The sequence below is a fragment of the Podarcis pityusensis genome, assembly GCF_964106645.2.
Source record: "Podarcis pityusensis genome assembly, chromosome: 9".
Lineage (NCBI taxonomy): Eukaryota > Metazoa > Chordata > Lepidosauria > Squamata > Lacertidae > Podarcis > Podarcis pityusensis.
Window position 1 is genome coordinate 3,213,974 of NC_138034.1, and position 25,255 is coordinate 3,239,228.

The following is a 25,255-nucleotide window of genomic DNA, read 5'->3' on the forward strand; positions in this document are numbered from 1 at the left end:
ATTGGAACAACTTAACAAGAAAGCAGATGCGACAAATGCGAAAGTGGATGCGACAAATGTGAAAGTGGATGCTGCAACTACTAAAATCGACTTAAATACAGAAAGTATAAATAATCTTGGACAAAAGGTGAATACTAATACAGAAACCATCCAGAAATTGATACAGGAATCTACTTTGATACGGCAAACTGCGGAGGAAGCCAGGGAGAAAGCTGTTGCTGCTGAATGTAAAGTAACACAACTGGAGAGAGAGTGAGTCCCAGAGGCAACTTGATGAACATAAGTTGACGTTTGCTATGATTGAACTTAAAGAAAAACAGACGAATTTGAGGATCAGAGCCCTACCTGAATTGGAGAAGGAAAGCTTGATAGACTTTCTCACACAGGAACTTGCTGACTTTTGGGGCTTGGACTTGGGCCAAGAAGAGTTTAGAACTGTGAGGGCCTTCAGACTTGGAAGAGGAGGGAAAAAAGAGAAGAACAGAATAAGAGACTGTTTGATCACCCTTCGAACTAAAGAAGAGAGAGATAGAATTTTGGGTTGGCATTACCAGAAGAACTTAGAAGTACAACAGTCAAGAGTGGAAATTTTTAAAGACGTCCCGAAATACCTTTTGGATCTTAGGCCTAACTACGGAGATATTGTTGCCCTGCTGAGAAGGAATAAAATCATCTTTAGGTGGGAGTTTCCCCAAGGTCTATCTTTCAGTTTCAAAGGAAGGAAAATAAAAATAAGATCAGTAGAAGATAAAGTAAAGTTTTTGTATAAATACGAAGAAGATCTGCAGAAGGAACTTGGAAAAGAGCCAAGAGCATCGGATAGAAGATCACCAAACAGGGGAATATTGGATATATCAGCATTATCCTTTGGATTGGATCTCCCAGTGAACGTGTCACCACCACCACCAACAGAAGAAGAGCAAGCATTGGGTGCAGTTGGAGGAATGTCAGTGTAATTACATGATGGCGCTGCAGGTTTCGAGCTGGAATGTGAATGGATTGAACTCTCCAGAAAAAAGGCGGAGAGTCTTTCATTTATTGAAAAAAAGAACATTTGGACTTGATTTGCTTACCAGAAACACATGTGATAAGGCTACACAGGAAGATATTGAGTAATAAAAGACTGGGCCAAGAATTTATATCATCAGATAAAGTTAAAAAAAGAGGTGTGGTCCTTTATGCAAAGGAGAGCCTACAACCGTAATTCATATTCAAAGATGACCAAGGAAGATTTGTTGCAATTGAAATTCAATCACAAGGAGAGAAATTCCTGATTGTAGGTATTTACGCACCAAATGAAGGAAAATCGGAGTTTTTTAAGAAGCTACATGAGACTCTGATGGATTATATGGACTATAATATGATCTTGATGGGAGATATGAATGGAGTGGTGTCTACAAATATGGATAAGGCACAGAGACAGGTAGTCACCAAAGATGGTAGACTACCAAAAACCTTTTTTGACATGACTGAAAGTATGGACTTAGTTGACATTTGGAGAATGAAGAATCCTCTGGGAAGAGAGGGTACTTTCTTCTCTAAGGCTAAAATGACATGGACAAGAATTGATCAAATCTGGGTAACCAGGGGATTGGTTCCGAAGATCAGCAAAGTGGAGATTTGCCCCAAAACTTGTTCTGACCATAATGCTGTGAAGATGAAAATGAAATTGACGCCAATTGGTTCCTTTAGATGGAGGATGAACGATACTTTGTTCAGGAACGAAGAGGTGACCAAGAAGGCCCAAAAAACTCTAAGAGACTATTTCGAGATAAATATGAATACTACAGTGGAAAAAAGAGTAATTTGGGACGCAAGCAAAGCGGTTATGAGAGGATTCCTAATACAACAGAATGCAATTAAGAAGAGAACTCAGAATGAAAAAAAGGATAAAAACCTGGGGAAAATAAAGGAAGGAGAGAAGAAGCTGAGAGCAAAACCAAAGTCACAGGAGATCCTGAAAGAGATAAAGTTATACCAAGCACAATATACGAAGCTGACGAATCAGGAAATAGAATGGAAGATTAAACAGATGAGGCAAAAGACATTTGAATCGGCAAACAAGTGTGGAAAATTGTTGGCCTGGCAAATGAAAAAAAAAGACAAAAACTTGATACTATTACGAATTTGGAAGTGGAAGGAAAGAACATACAGAATCCAGTGGAGATCAGGAAGTGTTTTCAGAGGTATTTTAAACAACTTTATACACAGGAGAAGCAGAAAGAAATGGACATTGATCGATTTTTGAAAATAAATGGACTACACAAATTCTCTCAGGAAAAACAGCTAATGTTGAATTATAAAATAACGGATCAGGAGGTGGAAGGGGCTATCCAGAACATGCAGTTAGGTAAATCTCCAGGACCAGATGGTTTGACTTCAAGATATTACAGATCTTTGAAAGAATGGTTAATACAACCATTGAAGGAAGTCTGCAATGAAATATTGGAAGGGAGACAGGCACCAGAGTCGTGGAAGGAAGCTTACATCACACTTATACCGAAAATAGAGACTGAAAAGACACAGCTTAAGAACTACCGCCCTATATCGCTGCTTAATGTGGACTACAAAATTTTTGCAGATATTTTGGCTAAAAGATTAAAAAAGGTGTTAGTAGAAGAAATTCATAAAGACCAAGCGGGCTTTCTCCCGGGCAGACATTTGTCTGACAATACGAGGAATATAATTAATATTCTAGAAAGATTACAAGTGAATATCAATACTAAGGCAGTCTTGGTATTTGTGGATGCAGAGAAAGCCTTTGACAACATTTCTTGGAGTTTTATGAAGAAGAATCTACAGGGGATGGGGGTAGGTCAAGGTTTTGAAAATGGTATAGGTGCAATTTATTCAGAACAAAAGGCAAAATTAATTGTGAACAATGTGGTGACAGAAGAGTTTAAGACTGAGAAAGGGACACGACAAAGTTGCCCAATTTCTCCATTGCTCTTTATATCGGTCCTTGAGGTTTTGTTAAATATGATTAGAAAGGACCAAGAGGTTAAAGGTATACAAGTGGGAGCTAAACAGTACAAACTGAAAGCATTTGCTGATGACTTAGTATTGACTTTAGAGGAGCCAGAACCTAGTACTAAAAGGGTATTGGAACTGATTCAAGAATTCGGACAGGTAGCAGGTTTTAAGTTGAATAAGATGAAAACTAAGGTTTTAGAAAAAAATTTAACTGTGAATGAGAGAGAGAAGTTTCAGGAGGAGACAGGACTAACATTGGTTAAGAAAGTGAAATATTTAGGGGTTAACATGACTGCCAAAAATGTGAATTTATTTAAGGATAATTATGAAAAATGTTGGATTGAAGTGAAAAAGGATTTAGAAGTATGGACAAATTTGAAGTTATCATTGTTAGACCGAATTGCTGTGATAAAAATGAATGTGTTGCCAAGGATGTTATTTTTGTTTCAAACATTGCAAATTTTGGATAAGATGGATTGTTTCAAGAAGTGGCAGAAAGATATTTCTAGATTTGTTTGGCAGGGCAAGAAGCCTCAAATAAAATTTAAGATATTAACTGATGCCAAAGAAAGAGGTGGATTTGCCCTGCCAGACCTTAAACTTTATTATGAATCAGCTGCTTTTTGCTGGCTGAGAGAATGGCTGCTTCTTGAAAACACTGAGGTGTTGGATCTAGAAGGTTTCAATAATGCATTTGGTTGGCATGCATATTTGTGGTACGATAAGGTAAAAGCACATAAAGCGTTTAAAAATCATATTGTTAGAAAAGCATTGTTTAATGTTTGGATAAGATATAAGGATTTGTTAGAAAAGAAAACCCCAAGATGGTTGTCACCAATGGAAGCGAAGGCACAGAAAAAACTCAATATGGAGGCCAAATGGCCGAAATATTGGGAAATTCTGGAACAAGATGGAGACAGAATAAAATTGCAGAGCTTTGAAAAACTGAAAAACAAAGTGCGAGATTGGCTCCATTATTATCAAATAATAGAGGCATACAAATTGGACAAAAAAGTTGGTTTCCAGGTGGAAAAATCAAAATTGGAAACAGAATTGTTAGATCCAAAAATCAAGAATTTGTCAAGAATGTATAACTTGCTGTTGAAATGGAACACTCAGGATGAAATGGTGAAATCAGCTATGATTAAATGGGCACAAGATGTTGGACATAACATAATGATGGCTGACTGGGAACAGTTATGGACCACAGGTATGAAATTCACGGCATGTAATGCCCTAAGAGAAAATTTAATGAAAATGATTTATAGGTGGTACATGACACCAGTCAAGCTTGAAAAAATTTACCATCTGCCCGACAATAAATGTTGGAAATGTAATGAGACTGAAGGTACATTCTTTCACCTTTGGTGGACATGCCCAAGGATTAAGACATTCTGGGAGATGATTTATAACGAAATGAAAAAGGTATTTAAATATACCTTCCTGAAGAAACCAGAGGCCTTTCTCCTGGGCATGGTCGGCCAATTGGTGCTAAAGAAGGTTAGAACTTTTTTTATGTATGCAACAACAGCCGCAAGAATACTCATTACGAACTATTGGAAGACACAAGATTTACCCACCAGGGAAGAATGGCAGATGAAGTTGATGGACTATATGGAACTGGTGGAAATGACTGGCAGAATCTGAGACCAGGGAGAAGAGTCGGTGGAAGAAGACTGGAAAAAGTTTAAAGACTATTTACAGAAACATTGTAAAATTAATGAATGTTAGAAGAATGTTGGAATGAAGTGATATGGCTTTAGTAGAAATGCTATAAGGAATTAAGTACAAATAGATTAATAGAATATTAAGGGAAAAATAAGGTTAGAATGTGTTAAGACAATTATAGGATAGAAAACAGAGGAAGATGGAAAGGAATTGCTGAAATAACTAATAGAAGTGGAATACAAAAAGGGAGGTGTGAGGAGGTCGTGGAAATAAGTGAATGAAAGATACTGAAATTGTTTGATGTGTTTTAAACTGTTTTTGTTTGGTTAAGTTAGTTTAATGTGTCAGTGTTATGTAGTGTTTTTGTATTGTATTGTATTGTTCTGTTCTTTTTTTCTCTCTGTAGTGTTGTGTTTAAATTGTTGGAAAAGTAATAAATATCATTTAAAAAAACAAAACAGAAGGGTTGAGGACTTTGGCCATGGGGTGTGAACTCTTTCTCTCCCCCCCCATCCCCCTCTGAAGCTGCGATTTGGCGCCAATTACGCAGCTTTGGGATGGTGCAGGAGGAAAAAGTTAACCGACCCCCTCACATCATCCCAGTACTGAACGCCTCCATCAGCTGACAATTTAAAAGTAAAAAAACAAAAACCACTCACACTGTAAGCTTATCTATTAAACGGTTAAAATAGCACTATTTTAAAAGCATTTAAAGCATTCCTATCCAGTTAAACCACTTTCATGTGTTAAGTGGCAGTTAAAGGTTACCTTCTGCATCTGTTATACTCACAGAGCTCTTGAAAACAATGTTTTCTTTGAAACTGTTGTATTTTAGTCCCCACATATATTTTTATATCTCTCTATCTCTAATAATATTTTTATTTCTAATTCCAATTGCTTTACACACCAAAGACCACAGTGCAGAATATCTCCATAATTTTCTTTTCCTTATATATGAAACCGATCATCATCTCTTTTGACCAACTCTTATTTTTATCAGCATTTGGTAATGCTGAGAGCCAGATAACAGGCTGGCCAGATATATTTCAGTACTTGCCGTACAGCTTCCTCCGCCCCCCCCCGCGCATACATTAATAGACACAGAGGCATGATCTCCAATAGAATGTTCTCTTTTTGCAACCCTCACAAAACAAATATACCCTAGTTCCATTTTGTTGAACCAGGGCATGAGATGGGGGGGGGGGGGGAGAGATTGTATTTAAAAGATTGCAATGACACAAAACTGTAAGTAGCTTTAATTAAAAAGACTGGAATGCCCTATGGAAGGCATGGTCAGCTAGCAGAGGGTCCCTTCTGTCTCATGTTATGTTATAGGACACCCTTGAGAGCTGTCATCTGGGGATCTGGAACACAGATCCATCAGTATTTTGATGACATGCCACTCTATTCCATTGGAATTGGGAGAGCAGTGATGGGAGAGCACTGGAAGCAGTGATGGACTGGAAGGGGGAGGCAATAAGCTGAGGCTAAATCCTGATAAGATGGAAGTGTGCTGAGTGGGTCCCATGTCCAGGAATTAATTAGATGTGTGACCTGTTCTGGAAGGGGCTGGACCCCCCCCCCTTGAAGAACCAGCTTCATAGTCTGGTCCTGGATTCCAACTTGTGAGTCTCGAGTGGCTTCTGTGCCTAGGAGTGCTTATGCCTAGACTGAGACTGCTTTGCCCACTACAGCCATTTCTAGAGCAGGAAAAGTTGGCCTCAGTTGTCCATCCCTGAGAGACCTTCCACTTGCACTACTTGAAGATGGCTGGGGGGCAGGGAGGGGGAACTAGTGCAGAATGCAGCCCCCGGGTCAGTCAGCACGGCCGCCAATGAGACCGTGTCACTGTTCTGGAAAGAACTGCCCTGACTGCCGATGAGCTACCGGGTCCAATTCAAGGCGTTGGTACAGCATTAGCATTTAAGGTCCTAAATGGCTTGAGACTCAAGTACCGAAAATAACATATTCCTCAATATCAACCCATCTTGGACCCTACAATAAGCAGGTGAGGCCTTCCTTGGTCTGGTGAATTTGTTTCCATCATTATTAACTTTCAGGGGGAATTAGAAAACATTCCCTTTTACCCGTGGCAACCCTGAGATCACTGGATGGAAGAATGCTATTAACTGTACCTCTTTTTAGATGTTTTAACTATTTTTAACTATTTTTTAAATGCTGTGTGTGTGTGTGTGTGTGTGTGTGTGTGTGTGTGTTTGCCACCCAGGGCTCCTTGGGGAGGAGGAGTGCAATACAAATTTAAACAACGCCACCACCAACCTATTCTTTAGATGCACACATTAGGAATGAGGAGCATGATTTCAGCCTTAAAGTCTTGGTTTTATCAAGTCCATATCTGACTGTCACAGTAATTGAATGCAAAAACAAAAAGTCTTAATAATATAAGAACAGAAACAAATTTATTATGGCATGAGCCTTTGTGGGCCAGAATCTGCTTCATTGGGTGTGTCAAGTGTTATCTGCAGCTGTGTGCATATAAACACACATGCACACACACCAGGATGGGGTGAAGGACGGTAAGACATGAAGTCAAAGACAAATGAAATGTAGGAAGTACAAAACACTGGCAATTCAGCCATAGTCTGGATGCATGCAAAGAATGCACAATGAGCTTTCACAACTGCAGAGTCTTTTAAAGTGTCACTAAATGCCTTGCTGTTTTTTCCTCCAAAACAGAATGGAAATAATTTAAAGGTGTGTCAAAGGAAAAAGGAAAAACAAAAACAGGAGAAAACATGCACCATACAAGTGAAAATTAGCAGCTATACTTTAATGTTTTCTGGATTACAGTCATATAAATAACCTGAATCACACATGTAATATTGATCAAATAAAAATATTGACCCAATCATTTTTGGGCTCCAGTGCTACGGTTTTAGTTGGCTCCTGAGTAGCCTGGAAGCTAAGGAACAGAGAAAAATCAAAAACCTGAACGGGCAGAATCCCATCTGCTCAAAATGCAAGTCTTACTGAGTGAAATGGTGCTTACTTACATGTAAGCAGAGATGTAGGACTGTAGCCTTTCAGAATTTTGCGAAAGATAACCGAACATAAAAAACAAACATTCATTGGTTCCATTGTGGTCTATTAAGCACACCCGACAAGAATACCCACAACACATTCGTCCCTTTTTGTTGAAGTTACGTCAGCAAAAGAGTAAAACCAAGTAAAGCTGCAGGCTGCCTACTCCACAGGAACAGGATGAGACCTTAGAAGGTTCTTTATAGATATTGGGTATTTCCAGCATACCCAAAAATTGAACATAGCTGAAATGTGTAGCAAAATGAGTAACAATGATTATTATTGGGAGCCTGTGAAACTCTTGCTGGGTGACCTTGGGCTAGTCACACTTCTCTAAAGTCTCTCAGCCTCACTCACCTCACAGAGTGTTTGTTGTGGGGGAGAAAGGGAAAGGAGATTGTGAGCCGCTTTGAGACTCCCTAGGGTAGTGATAAAGCGGGATATCAAATCCAAACTCTTCTTCTTCTCCCCCCCCCCCCTTAATTATCTGGACTGCTGCCTGGTACCTACCTGGTCAACTCTAGGGCAATATGTGGGGAGGGAGCATTCACAGGGAAGTACAGAGTTTGACAAGGTACGGAACCTTGCTTTAATCTAGCTTCCCCACAACTATGGGGAAACAAAACAATTAATTTGACCTGGAGGAAAAAATGGCTTTCCACGGACCACCAGCTTACCCAGTACAAGACTGCCAGTTGAGTCTGGTAAGGGAATCATCTAATGTTGGTAACTGATGCTGAAGTTGGCAAGGCCAGCACAGCACCAACACCCATTAAAAGTTGGGCAGCTGCCCAAAGCTTTGGGAAATTGAAGGATCTGCTGCAAGCCCTTACCTGCCAGCTCCACTTCTCTTGGGAGAACAGGTCTGTTAGTCTTTAGGGAACTGAAAAGGATGCTACACACTGGTTTCAACGGAGGCTTATCTATTACCCACATAAGTTATTTTTACCATTGATCTTACCCCTCAATAGAATTGCTGTATTACAAAACCTAATTACCCCAGTGGCCTTAAATGGATCCAGGTATCTTAATATATTGGACACACATTTCTAATCAAGGCCCCAACCTGGTCACGCTGGGGCTGTTTTGAACTCTCAAGGCTCAAGGCATACCAGGTCCCAGTAAACGAACAAGCCCAGCACTGACAACACACACACTCGAAAAACAACCATAGATGGATGGAATGAAGTTCCAGCTCCAATCAGCAGTACTTTTCAAACAGGATGAATCTACTACCATCATCCTAGTTTTATATCAATATGATTCAAAGGAAGACAACAATACAATTGAACGTAAAAAAAATCAGAAGTCTTTCTCTCTCATATACAAACCACTTCCTTGGCAATGCTATTTCAGGCTAGGGACACACCTTTCATCTAGACAAGGCACCTATTGTGGCACCTTTCTTCTGAAATGCTGGGCTTCTTAGATCTTGTGTCTGTTATCAAGCTTAATATATGATCTGAGAAATTCACAAAGCCTAAATCAGATACACCGCAATCATGAACTATTTACATGATTAAACCTGGACTGGCTCAGGCTGAAGATAAGTGCACATGCTATACATTGTTGGTTAGATTTCAAAATATATACAGATTCAGTTGGTTTTATTTACAAAACAGCTGCACTTCATGAAAACTATTCTGATATACTAAAAGTTCTAATCTGGCTTGAATAAAAATAGCCCACAAAAGCAGAGTGGGGCCCTGATTTCGTTTAAAAGTAGGAAATGACACGGATTAAGCAGGTGGTAAAAAACCTGAGATTCAAATAATTCCTTAAACATGAACTTGGGTGTAAGAGTCCAAGAAATCCTTAGCATGCACAGTGCATATAAAGTCACCTGTTTAACAGTTCTTCCTTGAACACGACTACAAACTCAATCAAAGAGGTGAGCAGCTGTTGATCAGATTGTATACCATCAACATGGAAAATGCCACTTTTCCCTTAATGGAAGCACCAAAGTAACTTTGCATCTACAGGACTTCTTTGGGAATTACTTTCAGAGTAGCTGATCTCCCCACAGAACACGCAGCTCCACACTATAGAGAGGCAGCAGGAAGCTACTGGCTGCAGCTACCAGCCCCCAGTAGCCAGGCAGCCAGTTCTAATAGATCAAATTAATCCTTGTCTAGTGCCTTTGAAGCTTCCACTACAGCAGATTCTGCTCCTTCAGATTTTGAGGGGACACTGGATATATTACCAGGAAACATTCAAAGGCTTCTTGCCCCAGAAGTGGCAAGTAAGTGGCCAGGTCCAGCGGACAGTATCAGCAGCAAGGAAGCAGAGTGGTGAGTGATTCCTAAAAGGGCCCCCTGTGGCAAACTCCAGAGCCTGGAGCCTGGAGCAAGAATGATGGACCCTGCCTCCTATCGCTGATGCGCATGGAAGGTCCGAAACTGCAGCCAATTGGAAATGCTGATATGCCCTTTGACCAACTGCTTCCCACTCACCACCCTCTGCCTCAGAAAATAATTATCCGTTTTGAATTTGCATACATTTAAACGAATCAATGACCAGTTTCACTTCCTTGAGCAACCCTCCTCTCCATTATTTCCTTCTGTTAATTTTGAATTATACTTTGCCATCTCCTGTACCACAGATCAACCCTGGTTATGACCACATTGAGATCAAAAAATTGTCCAGGCTGAAGGAAGGATTGTGGTTAACAATACATAAGATGCAAAAATATTCCTATTAAAAATAATTTTAGACTATCCTGTTTTTGGATTCTCCATTTTCCAGGGTAGAAGACAAGTTGTGTTCTTGTTCTTGCATTGATTTGCTCTTGGCTTCAAACTGGTCCATTTCACGGATTTCTAAAGGCACCTTCTTCCTGGCAAATGCCTGGTTGATTTCAGCAAGAGTCTTGTTTTTTGTTTCAGGCAGAACAAAGAAAAGGAAAGTGGCACCAGCAAGACAGACGACAGCAAACACCAGGAAACAGTATGTCTGCAAGCCTTTCTGAAAAAACAAAGCAAAACAGACACCCCACCAGCATTACTAATAGTTCAAAAACCACAAACAGAAATCATTTTGAGAACATGTGAGGGGTACAATATAAATAAAAGAGCACTTCCTTTTTTAATTAACAAGGAGCCACCCCTGCACCTCAAGTCTGAGATTAGAGCTTGTAGCGCAGAGACCTCGACTCTAGAAAAGCTTCAGCCCCAGCTTCCTCTCATTTTAGAAACGGAGTCCTGTCAAAAGCCATGAGGCTCTTAGCAACAAGACCTATAGAAAACCACCCAGGAGTGAACTAAAAGGTAATTAATGCAACTAGTTTGAAATAGCTGTCGTTATTATCAACCACTGACTGGTACAAGCCATGCTCTTTTAAAACATGAATAATTCAATTATGAAGGAACCAACCAGGCAAGGGCAATCGTAGAATATTCTGGGGCACACTAAGGTTTGCCACTGAGTTAACAGCCAACAGGGTGCCACAACAAATCACAGCTGCCTTCCACTTATGAGATGCACAGCTGCAGGGAAATATTCCAGTTTTGTCACCCTATTTAGCAGTGGCTAAGGGCGGAAACTTCAATTATTTTTGGGGTGAAGTAACATTTGGGATGTGTGTGAAAATTACCAGTGCCCTCCTGATCCTTCATGCTGCCAGCTGACATTTCAAAAATCCCCACAATGCCCTGGAACAATGTGAGGTCATGTCAGCTTTTTATTATCTTAGGTTGTATCCAATGCTGCGCAGTGCCAGGTAGCTCACTGGGGCAAGACGGTTTGAGCATATGACACCGATCCTGGTCCAATTGCACTGACTGCCAATTAGTTTCCAGGCCCAGTTCACAGTGCTGGTTTTCACCTATAAAGCCTTAACAATTCAGGACCACAATACCTCCAGGACCGCCTCTGCCCATATGGATCCTGTGATCATCATCTGAGGCCCTTCTTTGTGTGCCTCCTCTGCAAGAGGTCCAGAGAGTGGCAACTCAAGAACGGGCCTTTCCTGCAGTGGCTCCCCACTTGAGGGATGCTCACCCCATAGAGGCTCACCAGGCACCGGCAAATGCACTCCTCTTCTCCCAGGCCTTTGGCTAATTAAGCAACGGCCTTTTATGTGTGTGGTGGTGGGGTTATTGTTATTGTTTGTTATTATGCTACGTATTTCTGTGTTAATTTTATACTGTAAACTGCCCTGTGATCCTTGGATCAAGGGCAGTATATAAAATAAATAAATAAATGATGATGATGATAATAACAAGCGAGATTCCACTCACGAAATGAAATGTCTCCCTCCCTGTCCTTTTCTTGCAGTGTCCCGCCCCCCCCAAAAAATCTGTTCTGGAGGATGCCCCAACCCACTGGAGCAGATTTTGAAGGTGCACACAGAGGAGGAGGGGGTCGACAATGAGAGAAAGACGTCCCATCACATGAATGAAAGTCTGTCCCACTCCAACAATGGCAGTGACGGGATACAACCCTCTGCTGGCAATTTTATGTTATTGGCTGCCTCAGGGGCCTGATTTTAGGTAGATCTGTGCAGGTGTTGAAGTTGCTGCTGTGAGCGTGCATTTTAAGCCTGTCTATAAGTAGTGCAGATGTAGCTGACACAGAAAGTCAAAGAGTTACCCAGTTTATCCCACCACTATGTGGTATACAGCACTCCTACATTTCTGCATCACGCTGACTGTGTGAGATTGAAGGAACAGGACTCCTGGTCCTCCCCCCCTGAAGGAAAGGGAGTCCTGGTCCATTAATGCATTGGGGGAAGTCCTTCCTGAAATTCCCTAGAGAGCATCTGCATCTGACACTCTTAGAACCACTGTCCAATTGTGTGGTGATGGTAGGAACTAGGGAGAGGGCAATTTATAAAGCGTTGGCAAGGGAGATGTTCCGTCTCTGTAACCAGATTTGTCATCCTCAAAATGTTCCACACTACAGCTGACAGAATGTTCTACTCATGCTGAAATACAGCAACGAGCAAGGAACTACATTAATTAAGGCAGCAATGCCTTGAAAAGAGTAGGACTTGCTTCTGAAGCATAAGACTTCGCGGCAAAATACAATCACACTGGCAGTGCTACTTTCGCAAGTTTATGGAATTACAAACTTTTAGGACACTGACCAAATGTAGCAAAGATCCTTGGAGGCTCCTTGCATTCTTTTCATAATTCACAGGGGGGAAGTGGATAATCTACTTCCTTTTTGCAAAATGAAAGTAATCTTTAAAACAAAATTCATCCACTTTTTAAAATAGCAGATTTCAGCAGTGAGCATCTGGTGCAAAAGGCGCCTTATTACTCATGCCTGGATGGTATTCCATTTGCTATGGACTATAATTTGCAGGGCCAGACCTTTAGAGACCCTAAGCGCTGAAAATATGATGGTGTCCCCATATAAAATTAAACATAAAACAATACTAAACCAGAAAATAAAATTACGTAGCAGAGTGTAAGAAAGTCTAAGTTCTGTTTTTTGCCCATGAGGATTAGTTTGATGCATTTTTTGAAAATGAAAAATAAAATTATGTCAAAAACAATCTCCTCAATTTTTTGGTGCCGCTGCTTTGCTGGCGCCCTAAGCATGTGCTGTTACTGGGCAATCCAGCACTGTCTACATGGCAAAAAGGGGAGGAGAAACACATTCAAATGCACTGCTTCACTTTCAGGGAAAGAAAAGATCTCAATAAAGAAATCCTGCGGTAGACAAGAGAAGAAAACGTGTGCAGAAAATGAGGTGTGAAGCAAGCTGTTAGTGCTTGGAGACAGATCAATAATAATGCTGAATTATAAAAACAATGCAAAAACCACGCTATTTGTTATTTAGCATGTATATCCTGCTCTTCTGCAGCTTATACAAAAAGAATAAGCAGAAATGTTAATGTGTCTATTTAATGGACTGTATATTTTTGCATTGCTTTAAAGCCCTATACGGCTTAGGACCCCCGTACCTACGGGACCGCCTCTCCTGGTATGTCCCACAGAGGAACCTACGGTCTGCAAATAAAAACATCCTGAAGGTCCCAGGCCACAGAGAGGTTAGGCTGGCCTCAACTAGAGCCAGGACTTTCTCGGCTGCTGCTCCAACCTGGTGGAACGCTCTGTCACAAGAGACTAGGGCCCTGCGGGACCTGACATCTTTCCGCAGGGCCTGCAAGACAGAGCTGTTCCACCAGGCCTTTGGTCAGGGCGCAGCCTGACTCCCTCCTCTGGCAATCTGCACAGAATCTTGCTTAACAGTTGCCATCAATTTGATTTTAATTAATTTTTATAATGAAATGTTTTTAGAATGTTGGATTATTTGATTGTTGTTAGCCGCCCTGAGCCCAGCTTTGGCTGGGGAGGGCGGGATATAAATAAAATTTATTATTATTATTATTATTATTTATTGCACTTGCTCTTACTTCACCTTCTGACCAAACTATGCAGTTTCAAAGACTCGCTTGTGAAGGAAGGCAATGACCAAGAGATACCCAGATGCCATAGAACAGGTGCCCTCACAAACCAGGGTTCCTGCTGCCATCTAATGATGAGAGACTGAGCCTATTTAACTCCTTGTTGGCATATGGAGACTTAAAAAAACAACAATCACATCAGGAACATCATGATGTGAACTGCCCCTTTATTTATCTGACCATTAACACTGTGTTTTGGCAGGTAACCAGTTTGAGGGGCTGAAACTCGCCATGTTGACACATTTTCAGAAAGAGACTGAAATACATTTGTGACTATGAGCTCATGCTAAACTCTGATCCTTTGATTTTCATAGATGCTCAGCCCATCTCTTCACTGCCCACATGCATCAGGATCAAAAGAGCCTTTATGCCTTGGGCAGATACACCTTTAAGCAGGATACCAAACAAATGTAAATATTCACTAGTTCATGAGACCTGAGAGTCCCTGGAATGTACTGTCAGGATTCATCACATCAGTTTCGATCTCAGCACAAGCTGAGCCTATGTATTGTTAGCAAGAAGCTCCACCGTTAGTGGATCCGAGAAGATCTGGAAAACTGGCTTATTACAATTCCTCTCTCTTCTGAATAAGAGCTGGGTCAACATGCCAAAATGAATCCTAATTGCATGTAGGTATAAAAATATTTAATTGTTTTACTTTTGAAAAACAGGACCCGGGGATGGGTGCTTCTTCTGTCTGGTGTCAAAACTCTGCTCTTAATAACTGGGTTTAATCTCAGCAAATTTAAGATATGCTACTCGGGTTTATGCCCTCCTTATCTGATAGGGATGACAATGTGTATCTGATGCGCAGGACCGGCCCAAGACATTTTGGCGCCGGAGGAGCCAAAAGGAGTCCCCCACCAGGAAAGATGCGGTGAGCGAAGTTCTATATCAGGAACGGAGGGCAGGGGAATAAAATCAACCTTATGTGATGGTTGAAGTGGGAATCAAAGGTTGTTGCAGTGGGGGAAAGGGCCCAGGAGACCCTGGAGGTCAGCCCCCAACATTTCCTCCCTAGGGGTGGAAAGAGACCAGTAGCACCTCCTATTTCCTGACAGGCCACTGTAGAGACAGCATTGGGAAGGAGGCTGATCCAGCCTCCAACGCCGGTGATGCAATCTTTGGAAGCCAGATCAGCTGCCCCCATGGATCCTGCCACCTGAGGCAGTCGTCTCCCCTTGCCCTGTTTAGGGAAGCTTTTAATATTTAATAGACTATTGTATTTTAATATTCTGTTGGAAGCCGCCCAGAGTGGCTGGGAAAACACAGCCAGATGGGCGGGGTATGAATAATAAATTGTTGTTGTTGTTGTTGGCCCTGCTTATCTGATGCTGACATGTGTTCCTTCTGTGGGGTGATCACAATCCACCTTCATCCATCCCAAGAAGCAGCCATGCATGGAGCTGTGGAGCTCAAGGAGCTGATTTGAAGTATATTTAACAGTATTGTCCAACAGTAGAACAGATTTGAAGTAATCCATAAGACGTCCTTAAGGGCATTAACTCAATGAGTTAATTGTACTTTTTCCTCACTGAAACCAGCAGGTCTTATATTTTGTCTAATTTGCCTTATTGATTTCAATTAAACCTAAATTTGGATCCAGTCCTTTGTCACACACATCCGAGTATTCTGTGCAGCCATAAGGACTAGACACTTTAAAAACAGCACTAACACTTGAACAACAGTGTCCAGTATTTGGGAGAGGAATGAAAAAGGCTGGCCACCTCCTTTACTCTACTTGGCAACATACAGAAGCTACAAATGTGGTAAATTTAAATCATCCTCCCTTGTGGAGGCTGAGCTGAATCAGCGGTGAATCTGAGTAGCCATTCTGTTCAGGGCATCTTCGCTTTCCTTTAGACTTTTTAGACCTGCTGCCTTTAAAAGCTGCAGGGCTGGAGCGACAAACAACCAGACAAAAGAAAGCCAGTGCTAGCTTGTATGGGTTTGGATTTGGTTTCATTCATTATCCAAAAGTCTTTGGGTTTATGGTGAGAATTAAGGCACTTTCCATTTCTGGCAACAGTCCAAACAGCTAAGTTAATGTTAAGACTGCTCATACCTGAATGTAAGGGAAAAGAAGTCCAACAGCAAAGTTACAGAGCCAATTTGTTATTCCCGCAATCATGAATGCAGCGGGCCTTTGAGACTGAGCGAAGAACTCTCCCGTAAGGACAAATGGGATCCCACCTGCAACAAAAAAGACAAGGGTACGATGATCAGTAAACATGTCTCTAATCTGTAAAAACCTGCACAAATTTTCATGTTTCAGCTCACCATCTCTGACTTCTTTTCACTAAAATACATTAGTAATAGACTTGGCGTTGGTGCAGAAACATCATTTATATCCCACATGTCTGGTCTGAACAAAGGGCCATCAGAATGGCTAACAAAACACCTTAAATCATATTAAGACTGTTGCATTGGGGGCTAAAAATACTAGCTAAAAATCTAAAGCAGTAGTGTAGTTTTAAAATGACATGACATGTAAGGAAAACTGAGATCCTTTTCATATTAGGCCCCTCTAGCCCTGCTGAGGCCCTGCTTTTCTAGAACCAGCTGAGAACATTAAAACTTTGATTCCACAGTACGTAATGTAAATTTGGGGGAAATATGTTTAGGATTGCAGCATTCAGTCAACAAAGCTTCCCTTTTACGTTGAAATATCACACATCAACTGTCAAAATAGGGTAAAATTTGCAAAACAATGCGTAGCTGAGCATGATGAAAGTGCCTTCTGAATGGGCTAACTGCATTAGGGCTGAGGGCTGTCTTCCCTGAATTTGCCACCTCATTTATCCATTTTTTTGGAGGATAGCAGGGAAAGTCTTGGAGCCCTTTCACTGCCTTCACAGGCTACAGCAGCAGTGGTTCCATCTCTCATTCTCTCCCTACTCCCTTAACAATTTGTTGCTGCTGTTTGCAGCAGCTGCTTGTCAGGGGGTCATTCGGAGGAGGCTTCTACAGGGAAAATGGAGACTGCAATGGGGGGGGGGGCTCCTACCCCTGAATGCTTCACAGAACGATGCTATTTCATGATGTAGTTCTCTGATTTCAGGAGCATTCGGCTGGCCACTGGGTAGGTCAAAGAGATCTGCTGCCCCTACAACCAGTAGCTAAAGTAAGTTTAAAAAGAGGAACTGTTGCTGCTGCCAGGTGCAAAAGTAAGGAATCGTAAGGAATGCAATGAAACATTTCAACCCTGAAAGTTCTGCTTGGGGAGTTTTCGGTTCAGCTTCACTTAGTGCCATCTTGCCAAGGTAAATGGAGAATCTTACTATACATCATATACAGGAATATGTCAAAATGCTTTCCCCCCTATCTAACCAAAGGCTGAGCTTCCTTCTCACATGTGTATCGGTGACCTTCATTAGGTTTTCTCTTCCTTTGTTTCATTCCTACCACCTACTAGCTTGAAACACGGACACACACACACACACACACACACTTTTCAATGATTACATAAGGATTACATACTATAAGTTCCAACTGCAATAACTGCAGTCTCCACAGTGTCGATTATTAGGGTGGGTGATACTGATTCACCATTCTTCTAAATTATGCGGTCTCCCACTCAAAATGAGCCACATATGATCATTAGATCAAGAGGTTTGTGCAGACACATTTTTAAAAGCTAAAACACTTCTTTCTTTCTTTAATTTTGTTCCAATCGTTGGAAAGTACAGTGGAAAGCTCTCTTGTAGGAGTCTTATAGCAAGATGGCTTCAAGATGAGTTCACAAAGTTAATGCAGCAAACGTAATTATCAGAGTGATTCACTTCAATCACATTGTCTTTTTCAGTATAAAGTTGAGCACAATGGAAAGAGGAACACAAGCCGAGGCTTCAAGGAAAGACAATCACGTCAATTAGGCTGCAGCTGTCATAAAAATATCTGATTTTAATTTTAAGCCTAAAATTCAAAGCATTAAAAAGACAAATGCACACAGAAGATAAAATGTGCACCATTTCATTTGCTGTTAGCTGCTGGGTAAATTTATTTTAAGATAACATGAAGTTGTATATTTAGCCACTGAGCTGGTTTGCACAACACACCGTGGCTCGTGGTTAGAGAGGAGACAGCTTCACTGCAAGCCTCAGTTGGACTTCACACTATGAGTAAAACATCAGGAAGCAGCAAAACAGCTGCAAGTTCCTTTTTGGGAGCTCCCAGGTTCATGTGGTCTTGCTAAGCCAAAGTTTGGTTAGCATGTCATGCAAACCACGTCACTGCAACAGATTTATAAATATCAATATCTGAAATCTGCACATTCATATAGTCAAAGATTGGTTCATACATCATCTGAGGCCCTTCTTTCTGTGCCTCCTCCATGAGAGGCAACAAGAGAACCTGCCTTTTCTGTGGTGGCTCCCTGTTTGTGGAATGCTCTCCCCAGAGAGGCTTGCCTGGTGCCTTCATTACATACCATATCTTTAGGCAAGAAGAAAACATTCCTCTTCAACCAGGCCTGTCGCTGATTAACATTCTATGTCCTTTCAAATGTGTTTGTGGGAGGGGGGAATTATGGGTTCACTTTCTGTTCTTGTTTTTATTATGCATTTTGTGTTTTTATTTTGTATTTTTATGCTATGAACTGCCCTGAGATCTTCAGATGAAGGAAGCTATACAAAATAAATAATAATAATAATCATTAAATGATAATAATAGATGATAATAATAATTATTGATCTGCATAATAGTAAGCTCACAGGTGAGAGTGAAAACAACCACCATTATTGATGTATCAAAAAAGAAAAGAGCAGCTTGTCTCATATATAATAGATGTTGTTATGAACTGCTTCCTAATAACTGCATAAGACGCCTGCCAGGTAAAGGGACCCCTGACCATTAGGTCCAGTTGTGGACGAGTTTGGGGTTGCAGCGCTCATCTCGCTTTATTGGCCGAGGGAGCCGGCGTACAGCTTCCGGGTCATGTGGCCAGCATGACTAAGCCGCTTCTGGCAAACCAGAGCAGCGCATGGAAACGCTGTTTACCTTCCCGCCAGAGCGGTACCTATTTATCTACTTGCACTTTGACGTGCTTCCGAACTGCTAGGTTGGCAGGAGCTGGGACCGAGCAACGGGAGCTCACCCCATCGCGGGGATTTGAACTGCCAACCTTCTGATCAGCAATCCCAAGAGGCTCAGTGGTTTAACCCACAGTGCCACCCGTGTCAGGCCAAAAGCCCATGTTCTCCATATTCTTGTTCCCAGATTAGCCAACCAGATGCCCCTACAGCAGGCACGTCCAAAGTCCATTTCGGGGGCCTAATCCCGCTGGTCGATTTAATCTGGTGGAAGTATATGTTATATGTCCTGGGGCAAAATCCTAAAAAAAGCTCAACAACTTTCGGAAAAAATTGTAAAAAAACAACTTGGATCGGCCCTCACGCATGTTCACTTCATCAAATCTGGCCCTCCACCCCTGCCCTATAGGAAGCAAGACCTGAGTGCAACAGCACTCTCCCCATTTATAATTTCCAGTAATTAAGTGGCATATAAATAAGTACGTACGTACGTAAATAAATAAATAAATAAATAAATATTGTCTTTAACTGTAGAAGTAGAACATTGCCACCATGATTATCAGTGCTTGATAGCCTTATTGCTGTCTAAATCACTTTTAAAGCCATATAACTATGTATTTTACTTAGCGATAGCTAGTCAAGCAAGAAAAATAGCAAAGTTTTCACTCTGATATATTTCTGCTCAGATTGCTTCAATGTGAGTGCAAAACACATTAGGAAGTTATGACTGACAGAGTCGTAATGGGAGAAAAGCTGTGCACCAAAATAGACTACCATTTGGAACAAAAGAGAGAAAACTGTGTATTTGCTTTTTAAAACTATGAAAGTTCTAAACTGTAGCTGGCATTAAATGATAAAATAACTTTCAGTAAGGGATTAAACTGCAGTGTCAAATGTATTTCTGCAGGTTCTATTAGAAAAGTGTAAGCTAACATTAACATGCATACTTTTTGCACCTCAGGCCTAAGGTTGTTAACGGTCCAGTTCCTACCCATATAAACTTCAACTACCTAAATGCATTAAAACATAACTACCTCAAGGGACCATTTTACACCAAACCCAGACAGACTCCAGGCATTGCTGCTTTTGCCAGAACTACAACCAGAGCTGGGTGCAAAATAATCACTTGGAAGATATGAAGCTGCCTTATACCAAGTCAGATCATTGGTTCATCAGGCTTGGTAATCTCTACAATGACTGGCAGTGGTTCCCCAGAGTTTCAGGCAGGGCGGTATTTGGGGGTGAAGCTAGATGCAAATTGGTGGTTTGGGGGGAAGAGCCATACTGCCCCCCCATGAGGAACTTATACAGATCTACACCTGAGGTCAAAGACTCTTTAACATCCTAATTTAGAAACTATATATAGCCATTTAGTTGCTTTTAACATGTGGTAAGTTCCCTAAAGCATTGCGCTTAGGCTGAAATGGTGGAGTATGAATCCACCTAAACAAGCATGTTGTTGATTGCTAAATGAAATTTCCATTGCTAAACTGGGAGTCCAAAACCTTTGTCAATCTGGGGCAATTCATCTAGCGATCCACCTGTAGATCTGCCTTCTTTCTGTCCAGCCCCAATTTATATCAGATTAAAATTCATCACTGATGTCTTGTGGATTATTCCATGAAGTACATGTAAATTACAGGAGGGTACTCAAGTTTGTCTATAAGTAGAACATTGGGTTTAGGAACATTAGATTTTATCTAACACTCTGTGAGCAGAGTTCCGCTCATGCAACAGGATTTCGTCTTCCTCTCCTCTCCCCTCCTGCCCCAAAATCTGTTCCAGAAGGTCTCCCAGCCCTCCGGAGCACATTTTGATGGTATGCAGTGGGCTGTAGAGAAGAGGAATTGGATACAACCCATTGTGAGCTTACAGCTAAGAGAGGGAAGAACCCACAGAGTTAGATCAATGGTGCCTTCCAGTGCTAACCTAGGTAGATGAATGTATCTACAATACACCATACTTCATATTGTCATTATAAACACTGAATTCTCATCTGTTTCACCACTCCCACCCTGATGGACATTCACAGGCTAAAACAGGAAATATACTGCCCCTAATACAACAGACTTCACCATGAGTGGCTGATAGTTCACTTAAATGCATTTGGAAAAAAAATGTTACCTGGTCCAATACAAAATGATGCAATTATTGCAAGAATGCAGACTATACTGAGGTATCGAAGCCAGACTGCTTGATCCTGGAAAAAAAATACATTGGAGAGGTATTACTAATGTGCGAAGTACTGATTATAGTAAGTGCAAACAATCATACAGGTTTTCTGTACTCTTGGATTCTGTAGTCATGCACACAGAAATGAAAGATCTATAGAAATAGATTACTAAACATATAGTAATAATATACTGGTATGTTTTAAACAGATTTTATATATGTGTCTTGTATTCATTGGTATTTTTATTATCGATTTCTCTGTGTTTGTATTTGATTCCTGTTCGGGGGGGAAAGATGGAGTATATATAAATATATAATATTTATAATATATAATAATAAAAAAGATGAACTCCTTGGTTTGCAAAGTAACACAGACCCTAAAGTGTGGTGACAGGAGGTTTATTGTTTCTGTGCCAGCGAATAACTACTCAAAACGGCATTCACAAACTAATACGTTCCTATCATGTCAGAAAGGCATGCAAATAAACCCAGTATATATCATTGGGTTCAAGAACTCTTTCCACTTGACCGCTTACTTCAGTAACAAAAAAGCAGGAAAAATGGAAATACTGTATGGATCACTGTAAGTCTCAAAGTAGAGATTCTGGCATCTCAAGTGGTGGAAATGAGTCCCCCAATCTCTGCTGCGCTGCAGCACCATCCATACAGTGGCCATAACTGGTGGAAGTATGGCTCTTCAGTCCAGCCATGACCTGAGGAACCAAGAGCCGTCTGCTTGGGTCTAACTCCAGGCTGGGTTCTTCAGCAACTCAATGGACTGAGAACCATATGGATGACCTCGCCTCACCTCCCTCCCCAATCTAGTGCTGATCGCCAGCCTGTCTTTGACTATAGTTTTTGCCTGTGGCACCTGCCTAATTTGATATATGACCCCATGTCTGCCATTCACCCTGTCTTCTGCCTCTGACCCCCTTAATCTTCTGTCTGTGCTGAAATACAACCCTGTCCAAGAAAGACATTTCAGCTTGGCCTATCTGCTTCTATTTTTAATATATCTGTATCTAAATGAAACAGAATGGCAGCTGATCTGTACTGAATAGTGAGTCTGATGACAAAGGTGTTACGCCACATGTGGGGAAGAGCTGTAACTCAGTCATAAAACACATAATGTGCATTTACAAGATCCCATCTTAAATCCTCAGCATCTTTACCTCAAAAGGGTGGCCTGAAAGTGGCCACTCTGGGAGGCTTATCTGGGTGGACTCGGTACAAGGCAACTTACTACATCCATGCTCTGGCTGAAAATGTAGATATGTTCATGTTTGCACACTACTTGAAGCAACTCTTTCCTGGGAGATAAGTGTTAACCTTTGTGTGAGGAATGGAGATCATGACTTTGCCTGGAGAAATACAATGTACTGAAAGTTCACCCAAAGCCTGCTGTTTTAACCTGTCAGAATTATAGCTTTCATCAGTTTGAGAGATGCCCTCTGGAGCAAAAGAAGCTGTACAATAATCGATGCAACAGGAGAGAAACAAATCAGGGATTAAAATGACTTCTACTTAGTTCTGTGACCTCCTTCAGAACCTTCTTTTGACCATTTAAAAAATAGCCACTTGGAAAGTAAATGTTAATAATGTCAGGCTCCTGACATTTACAGCAAATAACACATCTTCACATTTTTGAATCAAAATATTTAAAATGAAATTGCCAAAAAGCAACAGGATATCTAGGAGCGATATAATGTTTCAGATACACATATTTAAAACACAGAATTAGGGCTGCTGAAGAATGAATGCTGAACCATGGTTTAGGGACCATGGTTGTGTTGGGAATCATGCATTACCAACATTAACCTCACAATTCAAAGTGAATTGGAGTTATGCAATCTCTTCAGTCAGGGTTAGCAGCAATGCTCACACATAATGCAAGCCAGAATAAAGGAGGATAGGGAGAATACGTTTGATCTCAGATAGTTTTTACTAATCCTAGTTCAAACAAACCAGAGTTTGGAGAACCAAGGTTAGTTTAAAATAGTATTATATAACTCTAGTTTCCTTTTATACAAAGGATTAAGGATTAAGAGGGAAAAGGTTATAGCCCCTCGTTTTTCTCTTACACAATTAGGTAGTGAATGAAATACTTTATTGTTAAATCACTTAATCCCTAAACTGTCTCATCTTGAAACCTGCAAGAACAATTTCAGTTGTGAAGCTTTTGGTTTTCTCTTGGCTAAACATAATTTTAAAAGGACAAAAATAACTGACAGTGTAATAGATTCACAGTTAACCCACACATGACTTCAATGTCAAAGTTGCACATTAAAGATCACACACTGTGTACAAGAAAGATCAATGAGAATGGCCCGATATTTAAGCTGAGCAGGGCAGGTTTACATACCTGTAAAGTCATACACACAGTGAGTACTACAAAGAAGAGGACCATCAAGCCAAACCCCCCAATCAGAAGAGGTCTGCGTCCGAGTCGTTCTATCACTAGGCCCTGAGGAAGAAAAAGAAACAGTGTCTTATTGTCTAACAAAACCAGAGGCATCCTGGATTTATGTGGTCAACTCTTGTAACTCCTCATGGATCAATCTAAGGGCAATGGGGATCCATGTCTCTCAGGGAATCCTAAAGACGCTAGGATTAGTCACTTGGATCACAACGCTATACTTTTTACAACACAAACAAAAACTCTCCAAACTGGAACATAGATAACTTTTTTTCATATTCCAAGTGTTTTAACTGTCTATATGTAAAACACACGATTAGACCTGGTCTGCTGCATAAGCTGCACTGAAGTGGAATAATGGTTTCTGCCCACCATTTACAACCAAATTAATATACCATTAAGTCACACTAACAACAGTATTAATATTCTAAATGGTGCTCACCACTGTTTGTCAGAGTGAATTTTCAGAGGCTCTACACACATGGAGCAATGAGGACCCACTTTGTATTACTTTGGCCATTAGGCACACAGTGTTTTTGTTTTATCTGTGCATAAACTATTTCAAAAATTCTGCATGTTTTATATTAGAAATATTTAATTTAACCATGCATTTAGAGAAGTGTCATGGAAGCATAAGAGAGTATTAGGGAGAGTGTCAGCAATTACGGGCATCGGAGCCTCTGCCAGGGGGTCAATTCACACATGCCTGCACATCACATACACAGAAAACCACATTACATTTTTGGCTCCATGGTAAGTTGGTTGCAACTCCACTTTTAGTGGCCCCTGCAGCACACCCCTCTTATTAAGCATGTGTTCAAGCATTAATTAATTAAAAGTTGAATTAAACTGTGCAGCTTTTTCATTCCTTCTTGCTCCGATGCTCATGACCTCACATTCCATTTTTAGCTTTGCTGCTATGGGAACTTGCCTTCTGTCGGAACTGTATATAATATCAAAGACAACAAAGCAGCAGAATTTTCTGCATGGAAAGGACTAAAAAATGTCAACACAATAAATGGCATCGACTTCAGTGTTTGCTTTGCCTAGCTTTGCTCAGCTGCACTGATCTTACAATTTATTGACAGCAATGAATATGAATTATATTTATCAAGGCTGGTCTAGTCAAATGAAGTGCAAAAGCAAGCATGCTTAGGACTTGGGTAATCACTGAGCAGCCCATTTGAATAAATTCATCAAGTTGATATACAAACAGAGAATATGTCGTTCTTGGATCTCCCCCCCCCACCCTTGGAGGCTGCAATCCTATGCACCCCGACAGGTGAATGAGGCTCACATTTCATTTATTGTAGTTGCATAATCCCCCCCCCCCCGCTAAAATGAATGAATTAAAAGCACCCAAGGTAAGCAAAGAAGTCCCCACAACATCTTTCATCCTCAGGAAGAAAGCCAGCTGTGTGGCAATTTTGATTGTGACATATTTGTAAATTACATGTACACTTTTATTTTTATTTTTAAAAATATTTTTATTGAGTTTTCCACTTAAATCATATTCACATTTTGTTACATAATTCTATG

At 40.8% G+C, this 25,255-nt stretch overlaps 1 protein-coding gene across 4 annotated transcripts in view; it reads right to left on the reverse strand.

The window, feature by feature from the left end:
* Nucleotides 1–7,411: 7,411 nt before the first annotated feature.
* SLC2A9 (solute carrier family 2 member 9) overlaps nt 7,412–25,255 on the reverse strand; it is an 89,012-nt gene continuing 71,168 nt past the window's right edge. For all 4 annotated transcript variants that reach the window (XM_081021532.1, XM_081021533.1, XM_081021531.1 and 1 more), the window contains 4 exons: nt 23,663–23,764; nt 21,253–21,328; nt 16,164–16,291; nt 7,412–10,647 (listed from right to left, as the gene is read on the reverse strand). In XM_081021532.1, the coding sequence (XP_080877658.1) occupies nt 10,393–10,647; nt 16,164–16,291; nt 21,253–21,328; nt 23,663–23,764 (561 nt within the window). In that variant the 3' untranslated portion in view covers nt 7,412–10,392. The remainder of the gene's footprint in view (nt 10,648–16,163; nt 16,292–21,252; nt 21,329–23,662; nt 23,765–25,255) is intronic.